The sequence below is a fragment of the Emys orbicularis genome, chromosome 6 (assembly GCF_028017835.1).
Source record: "Emys orbicularis isolate rEmyOrb1 chromosome 6, rEmyOrb1.hap1, whole genome shotgun sequence".
Classification (NCBI taxonomy): Eukaryota; Metazoa; Chordata; order Testudines; family Emydidae; genus Emys; species Emys orbicularis.
The window spans coordinates 46192683-46214308 of NC_088688.1; the positions used below are offsets into that span (position 1 = coordinate 46192683).

General features: G+C 44.4%; 1 protein-coding gene across 1 annotated transcript; it reads right to left on the reverse strand.

Moving 5' to 3' along the window:
- Positions 1-15085: 15085 nt before the first annotated feature.
- On the reverse strand, positions 15086-20600 carry F2RL1 (F2R like trypsin receptor 1). The gene is made up of 2 exons (XM_065406693.1): positions 20534-20600; positions 15086-17030 (listed from the first exon to the last, which is right to left on the reverse strand). Exons 1-2 carry the CDS (start codon positions 20598-20600, stop codon positions 15931-15933), a joined length of 1167 nt encoding a protein of 388 aa, XP_065262765.1. The 3' UTR covers positions 15086-15930.
- Between the last annotated feature and the right edge of the window lie 1026 nt (positions 20601-21626).

Here is a 21626-nt window from a genome sequence, read left to right on the forward strand (position 1 = left end):
TTCCATTTACCCTGGTCTCAAACTCCATCAGTTTTAACTGGCACATGAATAAAAACCCCAAAAGCTGCCAGAGACTTATTTACCCCTGGGGTTCTCACCAATGCAACTGAACTGGTGGTAGCACCACTGGGGTGTTTTTTCTTATAATTACAGACAAACCCTCCTGCCTCCCACACACATTATTCTTATCCTCCCACTCTTTGCTCATTAACACTGATTAGTGCATAAATTAACATCTCCAAAACAAACAAACAAAGGGGGAGCAAGAAAGGGATGAGGGAAAGAGAAGCAACAGCAGCATAGCATAGCGCATAGCAGGTAAGCTACTTTCAACCAAGTTCTGCAGCTGGCTGGCCCTAAATAACTTGGCCTGTTGAGAACTCATAGCACTTCCCTTGCAGTGCAATCACAGTGCACATTAAAGCTATGTCCTAGTCTTTCTGTGTGAAACAACTGGTATTTACTTAATGAAGTTCTTCTAAGTACCTTATTATTTGAATATTCTATATTTTAAGCATAGCCCTCCCCCTCCCCCCCCGACTGGTCATGCTGAATACAGTATGTGGCATTTCAAAACCTGTGAGGCCTCTTTCAGCCCTGGTCCACACTACCAACTTATAATGGTATAACTATGTCACTCAGGGATGTGGAAAATCCACACCCCTATCAACGTAGTTATATCAACCTCACCCCCAGTGTAGACAGCGCTATGTCGACAGGAGGGCTTCTCCCATCAGTATGGCTCCCATCACTTGAGGAAGTGGAGTACCTACAGTGACGGGAGAAGCTACACTGTAATAGTGGACAAGCCCTCAGTAAACAAGCGCAAACTTGCTTACAACATTTTTGTCTGTAGCTCGTAAATACTAAGGCCATGTCTACACTACAATTGTGTCAACCTACCTTACGTCAGCATACAGCCACTGCAGTTATTAAATCACTTGTGTGCACGCACACTTGGCTCCTTCTGTTGATGGTGCATGTCCTCACCAGGCGCGCTTGTATTGATTGTATTGTCAGTGTGGGGCATTGTGGGACAACTCCTGAAAGCCAGCAACAGTTGATTTGCATCTATCAGTGGACAGCCCCTAGCATAGCTGCACCAGCAAAAACTCCTAATGTAGACAAGCAAAGTCATTATAAACTACAATTTGCACTGATGCATTTTATCCCTGTTTCAAGCAAGAATAAACTGCACCAGTGACCATCCCGGCTTACAGCAGTTTTTCTTCTCTACACTAGAGGTAGCTCAACATCAGTGGTTGAAATTCCCAGCGTAAACAAGGCCATAATGCTCTACACTGACAGCAGCCTGTGCCCTTTGTGGTATGCTCTGTGTGTAAAGGGTTTTCTGCAGAGAAGCTAATTAGAATCATACCTCCCTAGGTCCTACCTACGCTGTAAAAATTTCTGTGATAGGGAAGCTATTGTAATTACTAGGGCTGGCTGAATAATGAAAAAGATTCATAAATATATTAATGAATAAACAGCTCCAGTTCAACTTGCTCCTGTGTGGAGGATCATACTAGTCACAAACATTCTGATCACCATCCAAGGTATTCATGAAAATCTCAGCAAATCCCTAAAATTTGACATATTTATGCTGGAAGAGAACTATTTCTGACTGCAAAGGCTGAGATTGTAGCATGGCTTGGTCTCATCTGCATATCAAGATTGAACAACGTGTGGCAAGGGACTACTGTGTGGTAAACAGGTCCATGTACAAGACAGCTTTTACCATTTATCTAGAACCTCAGCCAATTTCCCATTGCAGCGCTGCTCCTCAGGAATTTAATGCAGAAGGAAATCACAGCCCCTCCATGTGCAAAGCGCAAAAGTTCTGCAGAGATGGAAAAGCAGGAAAACCCCCCCGCCACACACACACACACACAAATAAGCAGGGATAAGCATAAAAGGGGGAGTTGGTAGGGTGACCATACTTCCCATTTTGGCCAGGACAATCCCTTTTTTAAGCCCTGTCCCGGCATCCCAACTTTTTGGCAAAAAAAAGTGGGGTGCTGAGGAACGTGTGAGGGGGTGAGCGGCAATGCCAGCCCCAGGCTGGGAATAGGGAGAGAGGCAGGGCTTGGGCAGAGGTCAGGCAGGGTTTGGGCAAGCAGCAACTGCCAGCCCCAGCCCCGCCCGCACTGGGGGCAGGCAGGACTCAGGCGAGCGGCTTGGGCCAGCCCCATGCGGGGAGGGAGCTCTAGCTAGCCCCACGTGGTGTCCTGTTTTCCCTGTGGGAAATATGGTCACCCTAGGAGTTGGAAAAGTGCAAACAAGATTTGCCAGGGGGGAAAAGCACACAAAAGAGACAGGGGGAACCCCCCCTCAAAACTGGGAAGAAAAGGGAAGAAAGAAAAAGGGTTATCTATAAAGGAAGAGAGGCATAAAAAGGACACAAGAAATTGTCCACATTTGACAAAAAAAACTCAATTTTTCAGCTCTTCATCTCTAACCAGTTTGTGGTCTGTAGGTTTGAGGGAAAGGATTGTACATCATAAGCTTCACTCAGCGGGTAGATCGTTGTGTGGTAATGATTGTCTGGATAATCTTGTTTCTGTCTACTGCAGATTTTTACACCATATCCATAACTCTACTCTCTGAGCACTTTTTTTTTTTTTAATAAATTCAAAACAGGTCAATATTCTAATTTTTCTCTAGTACCTCTCAGGAATCTTACTATTGTACTGTGAGCAATTATAGTTATATACTGTAGTACATGTCATTAGCAGACCTCTCCCCACTCCTGATGCTGCTATTAAAATTAGTAGAAGTATTGGCAGCAGGAGCTTTCACCATTCATCTTCTCCTTGACTCCACTGTCACCAGGTCCAGAAATTGGGAGGGCTAAAGGTGAAAAGTGCCAAGATTAGATCCAAAGACCCCCGCTCTCCTTTGTATGGACTGCAAAGCCTGAACTTGGGAATTGCTTGGATCTGGGGTCTCTGGTCTGATCCCAGGACCTTTTCTTAACAAAGGGTTTGGAACACCACTAACTTGAGTGAGTATAGGGAAAAAAGGAGTATGGATACTCAGCATTTATCAACCTCTGGTTTCCTGAGCAACAGAACTTTATCTGGGTCACTTTCAATCACTTAACTTCTATGAATAAAATTTCTTTCAAGTTACCATGACAAAGTGAGAGGAACTACCGTTGACATGTTTGAAGCTGAAACACTAAATAACTTTTGAGGTAGCAATGGTTTTGAAAAGTATAATATTTTGGGGGAATATATATTTCATGCTACAATAAATTAAAAATTTTCAAAAATAAAATTCACCTCTAGGGTGAAATGAAGCATAAGAAATTTCCGCCTCCAAGGATGTTTTGAGAAACTTACAAAGGAATGAAAAGAATAACTTTTTCAACCTGTACTTATGGGTGTTACAAGAATGAGCAATTTTCAGAGTAGCAGCCGTGTTAGTCTGTATCCGCAAAAAGAACAGGAGTACTTGTGGCACCTTAGAGACTAACAAATTTATTAGAGCATAAGCTTTCGTGGGCTACAACCCACTTCTTCGGATGCATATAGAGTAAAACATATATTGAGGAGATATATATACACACATACAGAGAGCATGAACAGGTGGGAGTTGTCTTACCAACTCTGAGGGGCCAATTAAGTAAGAGAAAAAAAACTTTTGAAGTGATAATCAAGATAGCTCAGTACAGACAGTTTGATAAGAAGCAAGTGTGAAAATACTTACAAGGGGAGATAGATTCAATGTTTGTAATGGCTCAGCCATTCCCAGTCCTTATTTAATCCTGAGTTGATTGTGTCTAGTTTGCATATCAATTCCAGCTCAGCAGTCTCTCGTTGGAGTCTGTTGACCATCGCTTATTAGCACAGTAGTGTCCAGGAAATGGACCGCTTGTGTGGATTGATCTAGGCTGAGGTTGATGGTGGGATGGAAATTATTGAAATCATGGTGGAATTCCTCAAGGGCTTCTTTTCCACGGGTCCAGATGATGAAGATGTCATCAATGTAGCGCAAGTAGAGTAGGGGCGTTAGGGGACGAGAGCTAAGGAAGCATTAGGGGACGAGAGCTAAGCAACCTCAGCCTAGATCAATCCACACAAGCGGTCCATTTCCTGGACACTACTGAGAATGAGCAATGTGTGTATTGATGCAATCAGCTGCATTGGCCCTCGTAAAATGCAGATGCCAGGCTCAGCTGTCTTCTTCCTGTAACTTTAGTTTAGGGAGAGGACAAAGCTGCTAAGGTGCAGAATTCAATTACTTAAAAAGACAAAACAAAAAATTTACTATCCAAGGAAGATAGGTATTACCACTGTGTGCATTACATAAAATGATGTGTAAATTACATGAAAATGTAATGTGACCTTTGGAATCCTGGCAAAATGCCAATGCAGCTCTTTGTGTCACACAGTGAGAGGCCTTTCCTGGTCTATTTGTATTGTTTGCACTGTCCTTGTAGCCCTGTTGGTCTCAGGATATTAGATACCAGGTGGGTGAGGTAATTGTATTGAACCAACTTCTGCTGATGAAAGAGACAAGCCTTTGAGCTTAAAAGCTTGTCTCTTTCACCAACAGAAGTTGGTCCAATAAAACAGCAGTTCAGGACCGCGGGGTTCCGCTGAAGCCTGGCATCCCAAGCCACAGCAACCTCAGCCCCAGCATCCCCACGGGGCTGAAAGTGGGAGTGGAGCCACAGGGCTGAAGCCCAGCGCCCTGACACTCCCTGCAGGACTAAAGCCCCAAGCCCCAGTGCCCCCGCAGAGCTGAAGCCCAAACTCCACGGGTCTAAAGCCCTGAGCTCTGGCGCCTTCTGCAGGGCTGAAGCTTGGAGCCACGAGTCTAAAGCCTGGTGCCCCCAGTGGGGCTGAAGCCCCAAGACCCCCTCCTCCACTGAGAGCCGCACGCCCCAAGGGGCAGAAGCCCTGAGCCCCCCTCTCCCACCCCAACCCCAGCATCCCACAGGGCAGAAACACCGAGCCCTACAGGGATATAGCCCTGAGCCTCCCTGCTCCCTCCCAGTGGCTGAAGCCAGGAGCTTGGCCCATCCACCCCCCTGGGCCCTAGTGTCTTTATAGCATGTTGGAGGGGCAGGGCTCAGAAAGAAAAAGGTTGAGAACCCCTGCAATTAAAGATTACCTCACCCATCTTGTCTCTCTTATGTATGTTGCTCATTCTAGCAGAGGAAACAGGAAATGAGTAGTTGAGTGTTTCAGGGAGATAATGGCTGTCTCACATTTTGCTAATCACACTTTAGACTATATTCCCTTTCCCTATTTTTGAAAAATTACAAATTTACAATTTTTTCAAAAGCCTTCAGTTCCCTTTTAAGCCACCGTTTACAAATAGCTGTTTTTCAGTAAAACTACAATGTTGCAAGTACACCAGACTTCAGTAATAAACAAGAGCTCACCCCTACCATTTCCTTTCAGGCAACTTGTATTGTCTGAAAGTGTTAGAACACTATCAAATGCTTTAAGAAGTGCTCACATTCCTTAACATCCAAGGGGCTGCAGTTTCCCCCTCTCCAGTTGTGTATTGCCTGCCTATCAGTTAAGGGAATGAGAGCTGCTGCTCATGTTACAGCTTGGTGACATCACTGTAAATCAGTTTCTGCATATATTATGGCTCCTCTCACACCAATAAAAAGAGAGAGAAAAAACAAACCCACAGTTTTTCAGTTATTAAGAATCAAGGAAATCTCCCCCAACTTTTCTATGAAAGAGACTTAAAGGGTTCCTTAAATCAAACTCCGAGGCAGCGTTTATTACTGTTTCATGACATATTAAGGACTAAAAAGGAAAAAAAATAGTTGCTTTGTAGTTCCAAAGCCTGCAGGTGTTTAAAAGAAGATGATGCATCAACTATCCACTGGTTCCTGTAACAGGGCCGGATTAATGCAGGGGCTTTAGGGGCTGCAGCCCAGGGCCTCGGGCTAAGGAAGGCCCTGCAAAAATAAATCCATAATTATATACAATTCAGTGGTCACCAACACATCGATCGTGATCGACTGGTCAATCCTGGAGCCTTTGCCAGTCGATCGAGATCTCCGGACCACTAAAAGTCCAACAGCGCAGCAGGGCTCAGGCAGGCTGCCTGGGTGCCATGGCCCCATGCTGTTCCCGGAAGCGGCCGGCTGCTGGCACATCTCTGGGGTCACTGCCGGGAGAGGGGAAGCAGTGCCGTGCGCTGCCCCCGCCCCCAGCACCATCCCCGCAGCTCCCATTGGCCAGGAACCAGCTAATGGGAGCTGCAGAGGCGGCGCTTGCAGGAGTGGGCAGTGCATGGAGACACGCTGTCCCCCTCCCCCCAGGGGTGCGCAGACACGTGCCAGCAGCCGGCTGGGAGCCGCCTGTGGTAAGTGCCTCTCAGCCGGAGCCTGCACCTCGCACCCCCTCCTGTACCCCAACCCCCTGCCCCAGGTCAGAATCCCCTTCTGCACCATACTCCCTCCCAGACCCCACACCCCTCACCCTCTCCTGCACCCCAACACTCTGCCCCAGCCTGGAGCCCCCTCTTGCACCCAAACTCCCTCCCAGAAAGACACTAATATAATAGCTGTTCTAAGGTAAGAAGTAGGCTATTTCCAATTAACTTAACTATATTCTACATGTTTTAAGACTGAAATGTAACCACAGTGTGACGTTGTGCAGTCTACATGGTTTTATAAAAACATGATAATAAGTGAATATAATGTAACTGGGATAGTTTTATAAAAAATTTGATAATAAGTGACTATAATGCAAATGGGATATGCTTTGTGCAAAAGGTCTCTTGTAAGGTATCATTACAAAACTCATAATCTACTGAGTGTGATCATCCTATTTGTAGAAATGTACCACTCTTGTATCTAAAACTAGAAATATAAAATGTAACTCTGAGGGCCTATTGTAATTATGTAAAGTGTGGGCCATTAATGATGGTTTGGAATCTTGATGACGCCCATTGTCTGCAGATGGCTGTTTACCTGTGAGTCTCCCTGTATATGTGTGTGCTGGCAAGTGAGTAATGAAGTCTTGCAGTGACATGTGATCATGTCACCTGAACTGGAATCCATCTTTAACCTGGTGCTTTTCCAGTGAGGGGGGGTGGAAACCCAGAGGGACAAAGGGTTTCCGCCTTATGCAAAAGATATATAAAGGGGTGGAAGAGAACAGAGAGGGAGAGAAGCCATCATGAAGAATCCCCTAGCTATCACCTGAGCTGGAACAAGAGCTGTACCAGGGGAAAGAATTGTGCCCAGGCCTGGAAGGTGTCCAGTCTGAGAAAAAGCTTACTGAAGCATCTCTGAGGGTGAGATTATCTGTATTCAGTTTGATTAGGCATAGATTTGCGCATTTTATTTTATTTTGCTTGTGACTTACTTTGTTCTGTCTGTTACTACTTTGAACCACTTAAATCCTACTGTCTGTATTTAATAAAATCACTTTGTATTTAGTAATTTACTCAGAGTATGTATTAATACCTGGGGGAGCAAACAACTGTGCATATCTCTCTATCAGTGTTATAGAGGGCGAACAATTTATGAGTTTGCCCTGCATAAACTTTATGCAGGGTAAAACGGATTTATCTGGGTTTAGACCCCATTGGGAGTTGGGCATCTGAGTGCTAAAGACAAGCACACTACTGAGAGCTGTTTTCAGGTAAACTTGCAGCTTTGGGACAGGTGATTCAGATCCTGGGTTTGTGTCTGGAGCCAGACGGGAGTGTCTGGTTCAGCAAGACAGGGTGCTGGAGTCCTGAGCTGGCAGGGAAAACAGGAGCAGAGGTAGTCTTTGCACATTGGGTGGCAGCTCCCAAGGGGGTTTCTGTGATCCAACCCGTCACACACAGAACGGCTTTATGTTAATTAAAAGACAAGTTTAGTATACTGTTAATAGTCTCGATGCCATAATTGTGATCATTTTGTTTTAAATTAGGAAAAAGACTTGTATACAGGGGCCCCACAAAATCTAATAGCCCCGGTCCAACGGGAGAGTTAATCCGGCCCTGTCTGTACACAGGCTTTGTCTCCAGTACAAAATTTTGCTAGCTTAGCTCTGCCAGCTAAGAGTGTGAAAAAAATCACTTTACCTAGCCAACATAGTTACTTGAGCAGAACCCAATGTGGAAAAAAGTGCATCTGTCAGCATAGCTAATTTCATTTGGGGAAGTGGTATAGTTATGGCGGCTGCATTAGTCCATTTATGCAGCATCTCCAGTAGAAGGTTCTGCCAGTATAGCTATATTGTGGTGGTTCCCAATCTTTAACAACCTGTGAACCCCTTTCACTAAAATGTCAAGTCTCGCAAACCCCCTCCTAAAAATGAATATTTCCAGGGATTTTCTCCTTTACCTGAGCATAAATTATAAAAGCAGTGATCTTGGAAATATAAAATTTGTTTTTATGACATGCTTATTACACACTATTTATTAATAATTATTATTTATCATTACAGTATTTGTATTACATTATGAAAACGGCAACACTCTTCCAAGATCTCTCTTTCGTAACTTGAATCACTTTGAATAAGCCTGTTATAAGACAAGGCTCTTATGTTTCATCAAGGAGTATCAGATGTGAAACAGCATGAAGGTATTTATGAAGCCAACTCAAAGAGTTCCTCCTACACAAGCATTCAGGTCTTGAGGAGTCCAGGCAAACAACGCACATTACAACAAAGCTTAAACTTGTTCTTCATAATAATTTTAAAAACAATACTAGTTGCCTATTTAATTTTAAAAACAGCAAAAAATATCCACCTCCCTTTCCATTTCTTATAAGGAGTCTTGAAGTTTAAATCTCCTCAGTGTGATAGATATGCTTGCTTTGATCTGCTTAGCGCTTGGAAGTCCAGGGGCCGGGGTCCCTAGGGACAGCTCTGTCCGCCATTAGGGAATTTTTTCCCAAGAACCCCCTGTAACATTTCGTGAACCCCAGTTTGGGAACCACTACTATATTGGTATAGCTATGCTTACAAAAACATTGTAGCATAGAGTAACCTTAATATAAATGCCTCATGTTAAAATCATTTTCAGACATGAAGAAGTTTATGCATCATACTGTTTATTTTGCTAAACTGCCAGTTTCCTCTCAAGCAGTCTCACCCAACTTTAGCTTTTCCAGGTTTAGTTTCTTAGTCTCCACATCCCCAGATAAAGCCACTCAAGGGCCTAGGCAACCTTTTTGATGATTTACAGCTACAATTGAAGCAATGATTGGCGATTATAATTAAAGAACAATAAAAACAACAATAAGAACAATGGTAGGGGAGAATTGGTGCGAATTATATTTGTGTGGTAAATTTGTACAGCAATACCAATCAAACAGGTATGCCAGAAGAGACTTTCCTGCCCCCCAACAACCCTGTCATTTTCCACATTCAAGCCAGGTCCCAAAGGCAACCTCCCACCAGCAAATTTACTGCTGATGGAACCTGGCATAAAGACTGGATTTAACTATTGCCACGATATATGCTGACTGCTGCAAGGTAGAGAAAGCAACTTCACAGCTCTCATTTGCCTGGGAATATTATGGCTCATCTCTTCATAACGCCAGTTTTGACTCCCATTTCCTTTCCTGCTCTCCCCTCACTTGGCCACAACTATATGGCCTTCTACCACAGAAGGTTTTTGCATAAGGAAAATTTTAACTATAATTGAATAAGAGATTAATTAAACTGGCACCATGACCTACAGAGCAGGAGATTATTTCAGCTTTTCCATGGACTTGTGATTAGAGCTGGTCAGGAATTTAACAAAACTTTTGTTGGAAAATGTTGATTTGTCAAAGCAGAAACTTTTCACAAAAATGTGTCAAGTTTCAATGAAATTTTTATCAGAAAGGTGTCTAGGGGTATGTCTACACTGTGCTTAAAAACCTGCAGCACCAAGTCTCAGAATCCAGGTCAGCTGACTCAGTCTCCAGATGCAGGGCTAAAAACTGCAGTGTAGACATTGGGGCTCAGGCTGGAGCCCGGGCTCCGGGGCCCATCCCCCTCACAGAGTCTCAGAGCCCGTGCTCCTGCCTGAGCCCCAGTGTCTACACTGCAATTTTATAATCCTGCAGCTCGAGCCCTGTAAGCCTGAGTCAGCTGACCCAGGCCAGCTGCTGCCATGCCATGGGTCTTTTATCACAGCATAAGAACATAAGAACGGCCATACTGGGTCAGACCAAAGGTCCATCTAGCCCAGTATCCTATCTTCTGACAGTGGCCAATGCCAGGTGCCCCAGAGGGAATGAACAGAAAAGGTAATGAACAAGTGATCCATTCCTTGTCACCCAGCCCCAGCTTCTGGCAAACAGAGGCTAGGGATACCATCCATCCCTGCCATTCCTGGCTAATAGCCATTGATGGACTTATCCTCCATGAATTTATCTAGTTCTTTTTTTAACCCTGTCACAGTCTTGGCCTTCACAACATCCTCTGGCAGAGTTCCACAGATTGACTGTGCGTTGTGTGATGAAATACTTCCTTTTGTTTGTTTTAAACCTGCTGCCTATTAATTTCATTTGGTGGCTCCTAGTTCTTGTGTTATGAGAAGGAGTAAATAACACTTCCTTATTTACTTTCTCCACAGCAGTCATGATTTTATAGACCTCAATCATATCCCCCCTTAGTCGTCTCTTTTCCAAGCTCAAACATCCCAGTCTTATTAATCTCTCCTCATATGGCAGCCGTTCCATACCCCTTAATCATTTTTGTTGCCCTTTTCTGAACCTTTTCCCAGTCCAATATATCTTTTTTGACATGGGGTGACCACATCTGCACGCAGTATTCAAGATGTGGGTCGACCATGGATTTATATAGAGGCAATATGACATTTTCTGTCTTATTATCTATCCCTTTCTTAATGATTCCCAACATTCTGTGTGCTTTTTTGACTGTCGCTGCACATTGAGGGGATGTTTTCAAAGAACTATTCACAATGACTCCCAGATCTCTTTCTTGAGTTATAACAGCTAATTTAGACTCCATCATTTTATATGTATAGTTGGGATTATGTTTTCCAATGTGCATTACTTTGCATTTATCAATATTGAATTTCATCAACTATTTTGTTGCCCAGTCACCCAGTTTTGTGAGATCCTTTTGTAGCTCTTCGCAGTCTGCTTTGGACTTAACTATCTTGAGTAGTTTTGTATCATCTGCAAATTTTCCCACCTCACCGTTTACCCCTTTTTCCATAGCATTTATGAATATATTGAATAGTACAGGTCCCAGTACAGACCCCTGGGGGACACCACTATTTACCTCTCTTTATTCTGAAAACTGACCATTTATTCCTACCCTTTGTTTCCTTTCTTTTAACCAGTTACCGATCCATGAGAGGACCGGCCGTCTTATCCCATAACAGCTTACTTTGCTTAAGAGCCTTTGGTTATGCCCAAATAAATCTGTTAGTCTTTAAGGTGCCACTGGACTCCTCAAAACATTTTTATGTTTAGTGGACAGGATGAATTATTCTCTGGTTTACAGACTGAGTTCCTTCGAGGACATTCTCATTGAAAATTATTGCTACCAAAGGCTGCTGCTTTCATCTTTAGCTCAATCTACATTAGAAATGAGTAATTGCACTTGGAAGTTATTTACATAAAATATTGTTCTCGTGACATTTCCAGACAGCAACTCTATGCTACACAAGAGAGCACTTTGACTCAGGGACTCCTTGATGCGAATACACAGAGGGCACAGAGACTGCATAGGGTTGTACAGGGATTCCCTGGGTTGGCTATCTGCATAATAGTTCACCAAAGGGTGACATGAAGGATCTCTATCAAGAACCACTAGCCCACTGCTCATCATAATCATTGTGAAATGTATGTATTGATAATATTTAAGGAGCTATGTATCTATACTGAGATAATGCTCTTAGGGTCTTGGAGTTAAGACAGGTCACCAGGCAGTGACATACCTCAGAAATGTTCCTGTTAGGCAGGAGGTAACTGAATTCCATCTCTGTCTGGCCATTTGTGTGTTGTATGCCTATTAGCACACTGAGCCAGGTGCAAATTGAGAGATTTCAAAATCTACAGGAAGAAACAAACAGCAGGGAGAAAGTCTATTTCTGAATAAACACAAAGGATTGGTCTGGTATATCTTAGGAGTGTGAAGAGACACTGGATCCTTCACCTTAGAGGCAAACTGATAACATGCAGGTCTCATGAAAGAAGGGTCACAGGCTGTACAGCACTGCAGAGATTTTAGGATGAGCTGTACTCTGCAAGACATGAAGATACTTGGTAATTAAGTCTAGTATGCATGTTATGATTTGATATGTAACCATTTGTTCCCAATACTTCTACCTGAATTTGCTTTGCTAAATAAGACTTGTTTAGAATAAAATTATGTCTACGTGCTGTGAGTTAAGCAGAGCGGTGGTCGTTAAACTGGTATGCTAGGGCAGTGTTTCTCAAATGCTGTCCACTGTGGGCGCATGCGGCCACCAGGGGCTTTTCTTGCAGCCACAGCCTCCTGGGTTGTGATTGTGTGGGAGGGCAAAGCCACTGCCCCTCCCCCTGCCTTTTGCTCCTGGATGCCCTGCCTTGGTGTTGGTTGCTGGGGCTGCCAGCAGGGGTTGGACCCTGCCTCCCTCTAGACACCTGGGGCACAAGGCTGCAGGAGCAGGCAACCGGTGCGTTCTCCACCTTTGCAGAGGTGGTGGGGCTCAGGCTTTGGCCCCCCAGACTCCCACAGCCATCCCCTCACCCCCATTTCCCCTAGCCCCCCTCTGTCTCCCCTCATTCAGGGCTTAATTTGTCACCCCCGCTCTTTGAGGCCACCAAAATATTTGTCATGAGAACCCCTGTGCTAGGGCATACTTCTTTGGAAGCAGCAGATTGGTGAAAGCTGTGTGTCCAGTGCACTAGGGGTTAGGCACTCAAGGGAAATGCACAGAGGGTCTGAGAGGTGGAGTGTGCCTATCACTCACCTATAAAGTGACCGTGGGGACTGCGAGGCCTAGAGGGCAGTGCTTATATTGCCTATGGCCAGTGGAATTGGGGAGATGACCCCCAGCAGGCACAGACAAGGCTTCCTCACACTAAGCTCAGGGGGTAGTGAGGTGCCTCACAACCCTGGGTACCCCCAGGAAGCGTTAAGAAGCACTGAATTCATTAGAGTGGCCCAATTTAATGCACCACTAAGAACCATGGGAAATTGTATCTGAAATTCATCCCAGCAAACAGCACCATTATGGATGCAGTTCAGGCATCTGACACAAGGTAGGGGTTCGCACAGGGGATGCTCTCCCCCCAGGCTAGATTAGCCAAGGCTAACGCTGTAGGGAAGACGCACTCAGAAGCCTAACAATGAGAGGGGAGGGAGATACACATCTAGCATAGGTGGGAAAAAGGCAATATCCAGAGCCTCTGAAATGGGGGTGGGTATGAGGAATGAAGTGAAGTAGGAAATAGACTTGGGGAAAGGGTCATAGAGCCTCTGGCATGAAGAGTCGGGGTGGGGTTGCAGGGATGCCCTGAAAGAAGGGAATGGGGAGGTGGTGGTGGTGGTACAAAATGGAGAGAGGCAAGGTCAGTGGCTCTCAAACTTTTTTTTACTGGTGACCCCTTTCTCATAGCAAGCCTCTGAGTGTGACCCCCCTTATAAATTAAAAACACCTTTTTATATATTTAACACCATTATAAATGCTGGAGGCAAAGCGGGGTTTGGGCGGGGGGAGGTTGACAGCTTGCAACCCTGAGGGGTCCTGACCCCGTTTGAGAACCCCTGTGCAAGGAAGTTCTGCTGTGTGCAGTGAACTCAGCCTACACAAGTTAACTGTTCAGTGCCATAGCTTACAATATTGACTTTAGTGTCCACTCCATATTTGAGATTATTCCATTTTTTGCATGGAGCTTGTAATGAAAGCTAACTTACTGGAAATGCTCCTTTCCTGTCACATTTCCTAGTGTAGATGCAGCTTTAGAGCTCACACTTAATAGTGGCATAAAAAATATCCTGCTACTGCTTTAAATTAACACTTCATTTGAAACACTGTAAGCAACTGGGATTGCAGACCATAGTTGACTTTAAAAAAAATGAAGTGAGCATAGATTGTAGAAGTCCCCGAATTGTGGGGAACACCTCTCTAGGGAGATGCAGAGGAATGTTGGGGTGGGAGGGGCACAGCAGGGCTGGGCCAGCCCCCACAGGGGTCAGGAAGGGTGTGCTCCCACAGCCCAAGCCCCAGCTGTGGCCCCGCCACTGCTCCGCACCCATCCCTGCCCACATCCCTGTTCCCAGGGCCCCTGTCCACGTCCCTTCCTCTCCCCCGCCCCTCCAGAGCCAGGGCCCCGCTCCTAGCCCCAAGGGGGCAGGGGGACATGAACAAGGGTAAGAGTGGTAGGGGTGCAATGAACCTGAGAAGTTTGGGCACTACTGTTGTAGAACCACTGAGCTATCCCTCCCCCCCCCCCCCCCAAACACTCAAAAACAAAACAAAAACGGAATTTGTTTTGTTTTTGATTCAGGGTTTCTCCACTGACCCTCCCCCCACCCCCGTATGGCTAGGCAGCTGGTTTGCTAAGACCACTTCCTATCATGCTGAACAGAGCGGTTTCTTTCTGCTCCCCTTTTGTCCATATCCAGTGGTTGTCCCATATAGAGACTGTAAACTCCTTCAGGCATCTTTTGTTCTGTTTGTACAGAGGTTAGCAGCATGGGATCCTGGGTCCACCATTATATTGCAGTAGCACTTAAGAGCCCTAAACAGGCAGTACTACATAGATCTTTTCAGGCACTCAAGGAGAAGTTATGATTTTAAATTTAATCCTAACGCCAAGGCATCAACTGAACATAAGCTCACTTTTACTCTGAAAAGCTGGTGGGTGATGCTATGTAGTATCCATAATGGATTAAGTCTAATGAATGTCAAATTAAAAAAAAAAAAACAACAACTCTGTTCACCTACACACATGCCTCCCATCAATAAAGTTTGCACTAATGAATTGTAGCATTAGGCAAATTTACTTAATTTTTACATCCGGCTGCAGTATTGACAAACTACATTTTACTTAGGAAAAAACAACAACCTTTTTTAACCTAAAATCTGGTAATGGAAATCAGATCACTGACATATGAAAGTGTTAAACAGGAACACAAATGATGACTTCCGAAACACAGTAATTTATAAAAAGTGACTTAATTTACATTATATATCTTAGTACAAATGAAGTAGTATGTAAAAGTGAAAAAGCTACATGACATAATTCTACAAATACAGCGTATTATGCCCCATTAAGATCACATATTGGCCAAAATCATAGAAAACAGTTTGCCTCAGTATATATTCCTATCAAATAACAAGATTGCTATCTCACTGGTATCAGTTAGCAGTGAGATAAGATTATAACCTAGTCAGTTTATCAGGCTTCCTCAGTATTTGCAATAGCAGGAAAGTCCAATAGACAATATAAATTCTACTAAGTATAAGAAATTGACTTCCTCTGGTTTAAGAGGGTGCTCTTATTTACCCGCATTACTTTAATTGATCTTAATGGAGTTATGTCCAAAGGGACAGGGCCCTAAAGAAACAAGATACTTAAATTGTTTGTTTCTAGTATACAAAAATAGTATATAAGACAAAAGTACAATAACCAAGTCATAAAAATAAAGCATCCTTCACTAAATTATCAAGAGTTAAATGCAGAAGTGATTAAAATAAAGGCACCATCCAACATTCCATAGGTATTAAAGCATTACAGAAGTTCTCTGCCATTTAGAGAATAAATACTGTTTTTTTAAACAGTATCTGAAACTCGGGATGGTGCTGCTTTTTCCACGCCATTCAATATTCCCATGTGGAATTCACAGAGGTAAACAGTTGCCAGTTTTGAAATTAAAGTCTCAGTGTGGTTTAATTCAGATGCTTGCTTCATATGCACTTGTAAAAATAAGAGATTCACGTTATGCACAATAGACTCACTGCTATATTAATAAATGTTCATTTTTCACGACAAGTGAAGATTTAGTAAGTTGTCTTAGTTGTGTTTGAACTGGAAGAATAAGAGTTGGATTTCTTAGTGTATCTACTTGATGAAAGAGAGACTTGCATCCTCTTCGCAGTTCGCACACTTCGGCAAAGGAAAGCATTTTTAAGGTTGTCTCGGAAGTCTTTTGAAACAAAATAATAGATGAATGGATCAATGCCACTGTTCAGAGTGGAAAGACACAATGCTGTTATATATGAGGCATACACGTGACTTTGGCCATAGTCCCTGATCAGAGAATAGTGCACTACAAGTAGAATATTACTAGGTATAAAACAGATAAGATATATGGATAGTACTGCAATAATGAGCTTGATTGCTCTTTTACGTTTCTTTCCAATGTTTACATCTGTAATGGAGGCATTCAAAGTCTTAATCATTAGTATGTAGGCAACAGCCGTGAGAACAGCTGGGAATAAGAAGACTCCAATTGCTAGAGAAAGGAAATAATTAAACATGTCACGAGCCAATACACCCTGGGGCAACACATCGTGACAAGTAGTGATATTAAGATTTGAAATATATGCAGTTTGATCAACAAGGTACAATGGAATGGTGCTCAAGAAAATCAGTATCCATATGGCAATTGAAACTCTTAGTGCCAGTTCAGACTTCTTTCTTGAGTGTAGTATGGGGTTCACTATGACCCAGTACCTTTGCACACTGAGACATGTCATAAAAAGAATGGAGCAGTACATATTTCCATAAAAAAATCCAACGAGTACTTTGCAAAGTCCTTCACCATAGATCCAGTTGTTGCCATTTATATGGTATGCAATCTTCAGAGGGAACCAGAAGACAAACAGAAGATCTGCTAGTGCCAGGTTAGCCATATAAATCACAGCTGGATGTTTCTTTTTTGTTCTGAAGAAAAAGACCCATAAAGCCATGGCATTGCTTGGTAAACCAGTAAGAAACACAGTGATGTAGACTACAGGAAGGAAAACTGTAGTCAGTTTTCCAGTAAGGATTTTTGCAGCAAAGTCATCCACAGTATATGATTTTACAGAGGCATTTTTAGTTTCAACCTTTTGGCCAATAAAACTTCTTCCTTTTGTACGGTTGGACTGACTTCCCACTAAAGAGGAAGAAAGAGACAGATTAGTACAATGTCATTAAATAGATAGTCCAATCTAGTCTAAGCTATGAAGGGCATTAACAGAAAATAAAGTTAGCAACAATGCTTGAATCCAGTCATATTGTCCTTAGTTTTATCTCCCTCTCCTTTTAGCTTATTACCCTACAACGATGTAATTCCTTTATTACACCATGTTTAAATGTTCAATTATTCAATGTCCATGCACAAATTCTCTTGGTTTTTTTGGTAGAGGGTTAGATATATATTACTAATACCTAACCCTTTCAAGCCTACTTGAGTAAGTAGCTGAATCAAAGTAAACAAAGCTTGAGCCAATTGTACTGGAACAGAGGTGTTAACAGAGGCGTGTCTACGTGAGGAAAATTAAAAACATAGCTATATCAACAGTTTTCCCCCATGTAGACAAGCCCCTAATTGCACTCAGTCTTCAGAGCAAGACAGGAAAGAAAACATGAGTGTTAGTATTTGTAATACTGCTTGAAGATGGTCAAGCAGTAAGGGTGCTGCTAGCCTGAGACAGGGGAAACCTGGGTTCAATTCCCTACTCCATCACAAACTTCTTGTGTGAGTTACTTCCTCTCTCTATGCTTCAGTTCCCAATCTGTAAATACTTCCCGAGAGTGTTGTGAGGAGAACTCCAATGAAGGGGGACTATACAACTACTTAAGTTAGAAACACAAATGTGAATATACCATTGCAAATCTCAGTTTACACAAGTGCAGCTTACCTAACACCACTGAACCATCCATATGAAAGTAAACTGCATTGCTGAAAGCCCTGCAGCATGTCAACAGTGCAACTCTACCAGTATGCTTTCTTCATTTATACTGAGGCATTGTCTACACTAGGGAAGAGTTTGCTGGTAAAGCTCATATTGGTTACCGCTCCTTTGCTGGTATAGCGTATGCCATTTCCCTGAACAAAATAAGCTAACTGAATAACTGAATCTACACAAAGGCATTTGCTAGCATAGCTATGTCAGCTAAGGGTGTAAAGAGAATCATACCCATTAATGTCAACTGACACTAGTTACAGCAAGTTTTACTGGTGCAATTATTTTGGTTAAAAAAGTCATTCGTTAACCGAAGTAGTTACACTGATAAGTTACACTGGTATGTTTGTTGCTTATTCCCATATGGTACTGATAACTAACTGCATTCACAGAAATGAGGTTGTTCTGATTACACTATAGATATACTTAAGCAGTATTTTTTTTTTTTTTTTTTTTTTACCATTAGACAAGTCCCAAGTTACTTGATAGTGTACATTAAAAGTCAATTAATCATACCATAGTTCAGCAGTTTTCAAACAACAGTGCAAGGTGCATAGTTGTCAAGTCTGTCAATCAGTAACCAGTTGGATGCATTATAAAATTCCTATTATGTTGTACATGTCCAGAGCTTTAAAAACTGCTACCATATAACAGAAATTAGAAAAGTGTTCATGTTTCTCAGGTTAGTTTTCTACATTACTTTTAAACTCCCCCATGTTTTCCAATCCAACCATTGAATATCTATTTTAGAAGTGTGCACCCAACACTAGTATACATCAGTGCTAACAGTATACATCAGTGCTATCCATGTATGTGGTAAACATTCAATAGTGAATGGATGAGGTACAGATTTATATTAGAGGAGATACAGCATTTAAAAAGATCCTCTATAAAAAAAAGCTAATGTTTTAGTAATTTGTTACTTTTTTACTCATACAAGTTAATAATCAAATATTCCGCATTTTATATTCAACATTCATTTTATGCAGAAACACAGAACCCAAATGTTAACTATCAAAGACAATTAAAAGTAATAGTAAAAGGTCAGGGGAATAGTCATCAGTAGGCTCAGAATAGCTCAGTAGTTGTACATTACTTCTGAGGCCATTCAGCATCCAGAGAGAAACAGTGCATTTGCTTAACAAAGTAGTTGTCACACTGGGATAGGATGCTAATTGTATTTTCTACATATTGCACTATGCCTTTTGTATCTTAACTTTTCATAAAAATTGAGACTATCCCTCCTCCAAAAGACACACCAGATTTTCGCTGTGTAAAGTATTGAAGCACGCAAATGAAAATAGTGAAACAAACTGTTTTTAAAACAGTTAAATTCTGGTTGTTATTAAAATAAAAAGTAGCAAAATGAAGGGCTCTGCTTACAAGAGACATAACTTTCTGATGTCAGTCATGTCAGAGACTCAACCTCAAGGGTTTTTTGTCTGTTCCATTGATTTGTACCTAGAATCTAATTAAGTTAAAAGTGAATCTGATCCAATTTATGATAAACCATTTAACTTTCAAAAGGCACAGTGAGTCCATACCAAGTTTAAATTGGCTAAAGTTCATTTCAGAAATGATGTGTGAATGGGGAAGGAACATTTAGAGAAAATAGTTGATAACAATTGTGCATTATCCATGACTAATGGAGCTGGCCCATCCCTTGCCAGTGCTGTTGATTCATAGCTCCTCCTAGATCCCCAAATGCTGTGGCATCAGTGACCAGAAGTGCTTGGCTTCCATCCCCTTTCCTCCAAATCAAAACACAATTCTGTTTTGCAATACTTTCTCTCACGTTAAATTGCCACAGGGGTCCAAGTGCGTTACCTGCAGATTAGATAACTGCAGTGCACTCTGGTGTGTGGTGACCAGATGTCCCGATTTTATAGGGACAGTCCAGATAGTTAGGGCTTTTTTTTTTTAATATGGGCTCCTATTACCCCCCAGCCCCTGTCCCGATTTTTCACACTTGCTGTCTGGTCACCCTATCCACAAAGGCCACTCAAGCTACAGCTGGGGCAGAATGTGGCAGCTCGCTTGCATAGCGCATTATGTCCGAGTTTCAAAAACCGCATTGGCTTCCCATTTGCTGCTAAGTGCAATTTAAGGCGTTAATATTGATCTTCAAGTGTCTGGGACTTGGCTTTAGATTGTGAGCAACCTGGGGCAGAGATCGTCCCTTCTCTGCCCGGAAAGCACCTAACAGAGGAAATAGCCCCCCCCCCCCGCCCCCTGAGGGCCATCTTCCCTGCCTCCCTCCCTCCTCCCAGTAACAGATCGGCAGGCCAGCTCAAGCGAATCACGCCGTACGTTTGACTGTCGGGGCCGCCGACCTCCGGGCAAGGGGCGTGGCCCCTGGCCGCAGTGGGGCGAGCCGTGGCTAGGAACCGCACCCGGGTGGTGCTAACGCCTGGTGGCGCCTATTTGGGGGGAGGGTCCCTGTGAGCGCCTCAGATTCCCCACGCCCGCTGCTCCCGGGGGTCTCGGCTCCGTGTCCCGGCTGAGTCACCCCAGCTCCGGGGAGGGGGGTGAATCTGAACCGATCGAGCCGAATTCCGGCTCCTCCCACCCTGCGCGGGGGTGGCGGTGCCAGACACCAGCAGCCCGGTCCCTGCGCTGCGCTGCGCCCCAGCCACCTCCCCCACCCCTATGGCGGCGCGGCCCCGCGCCACGCTGGCGGGGACGAGTCTCCCGGCCGCTCTCTTCTTACCTGAGGCGGACGCGGCCACAAGCGCCGCGCACAGGAGCAGCAGCTGCAGGCAGCGGCGCCCCCCCATCTCCGGCCGGGACGGGCTGCGGCACGGACACTCCTCACGGCAAGGACCTGCCTGCTGCTATGGGCTCGCGCTCCTCCGGCCGCCAGTTTCGCTGATACCTGCGAGGGGGTGGGGCCGAGCTGCCGTCAGGCAGGTGCCTCGACTCCGCCCCCTCGAGGGCGGACGTTGGGTTTCGAACGCCGCGGGGGCACGTTACGTGCGTGAGTCACTGGCAGCGTGGAACTGGGTCGGGGCGGCTCAGGCTGGTTATCTACGGGCCAAGGGGCGTGGGGGGGCTGGTCTGTGTCCCGCTTCCCAGGGCAGGTCCCTGGCGTGGTGCGCAGGGCCCCGCCGAGTCCCCGGAGCTAGGGCGGCGGCTAGTTTTTGCGGCGCTGGAGCTGCGTCAGTCCCAGCCGCCGCCACGCGGAGCAGTAGCTGGTGTTTCGGCGCGGCTGGCACCGTTGCTAGGTATCACGTCTACACGAGGTGCCCCGCTGTGTGTTGGCTAACGCCAGTTACTAACCCCCCACCCACCCCGGAAAAGCAGTGTGGTGTAAACAGGTGCTGGCTGCGCGCCCAGGCAACACATGCCGCTCCAATAACAGGGTGAGTCACGGCCAGTCAGTGGGCGGGAGTCAGCACCAGGGTAATACCCTTGTCCCAGTACAGAAGCCTCAGTGGGGCGAAAGCCGCCCTTGCCTAGTGTGACCCAAGGACCTCTTGGTGCCAGCTGGCAGGGGGCCCTGGGTTACAGAGGTCCCCTTGGTCTGGCATCTACTAGTCCACCAAAGAATGTTATGTGAGGTCTCCCATGAAACCCTGTCCGGCTGGTCATAATCATTGTGAGATATATGTACGGGTAATACCTGAGGAGTTATGAAGATATAATACAAATTATATTCTCTCGGTCAGTGGTCTCCAAAGTGGGGTGCGCAAGAGGATCCTTGGGGGTGCGTGGCAGGAGGAGCCCTTTTTTTTTTTTTTTTGCGCCTCGTCAGTTCAGGCGGGAGTCCGAGCGGCTTTCTTTTTTTTTTTTTTTTTTTTGCT

Bases quoted from the DNA above. Each gene is read 5' to 3' on its own strand.
- F2RL1 (XM_065406693.1), bottom strand. From the start codon at position 20,600: ATGGGGGGGCGCCGCTGCCTGCAGCTGCTGCTCCTGTGCGCGGCGCTT. The intron at 17,031-20,533 runs GTAAGAAGAGAG...CTTCCTCTTTAG, and splicing joins TGTGGCCGCGTCCGCCTCAG to TGGGAAGTCAGTCCAACCGT.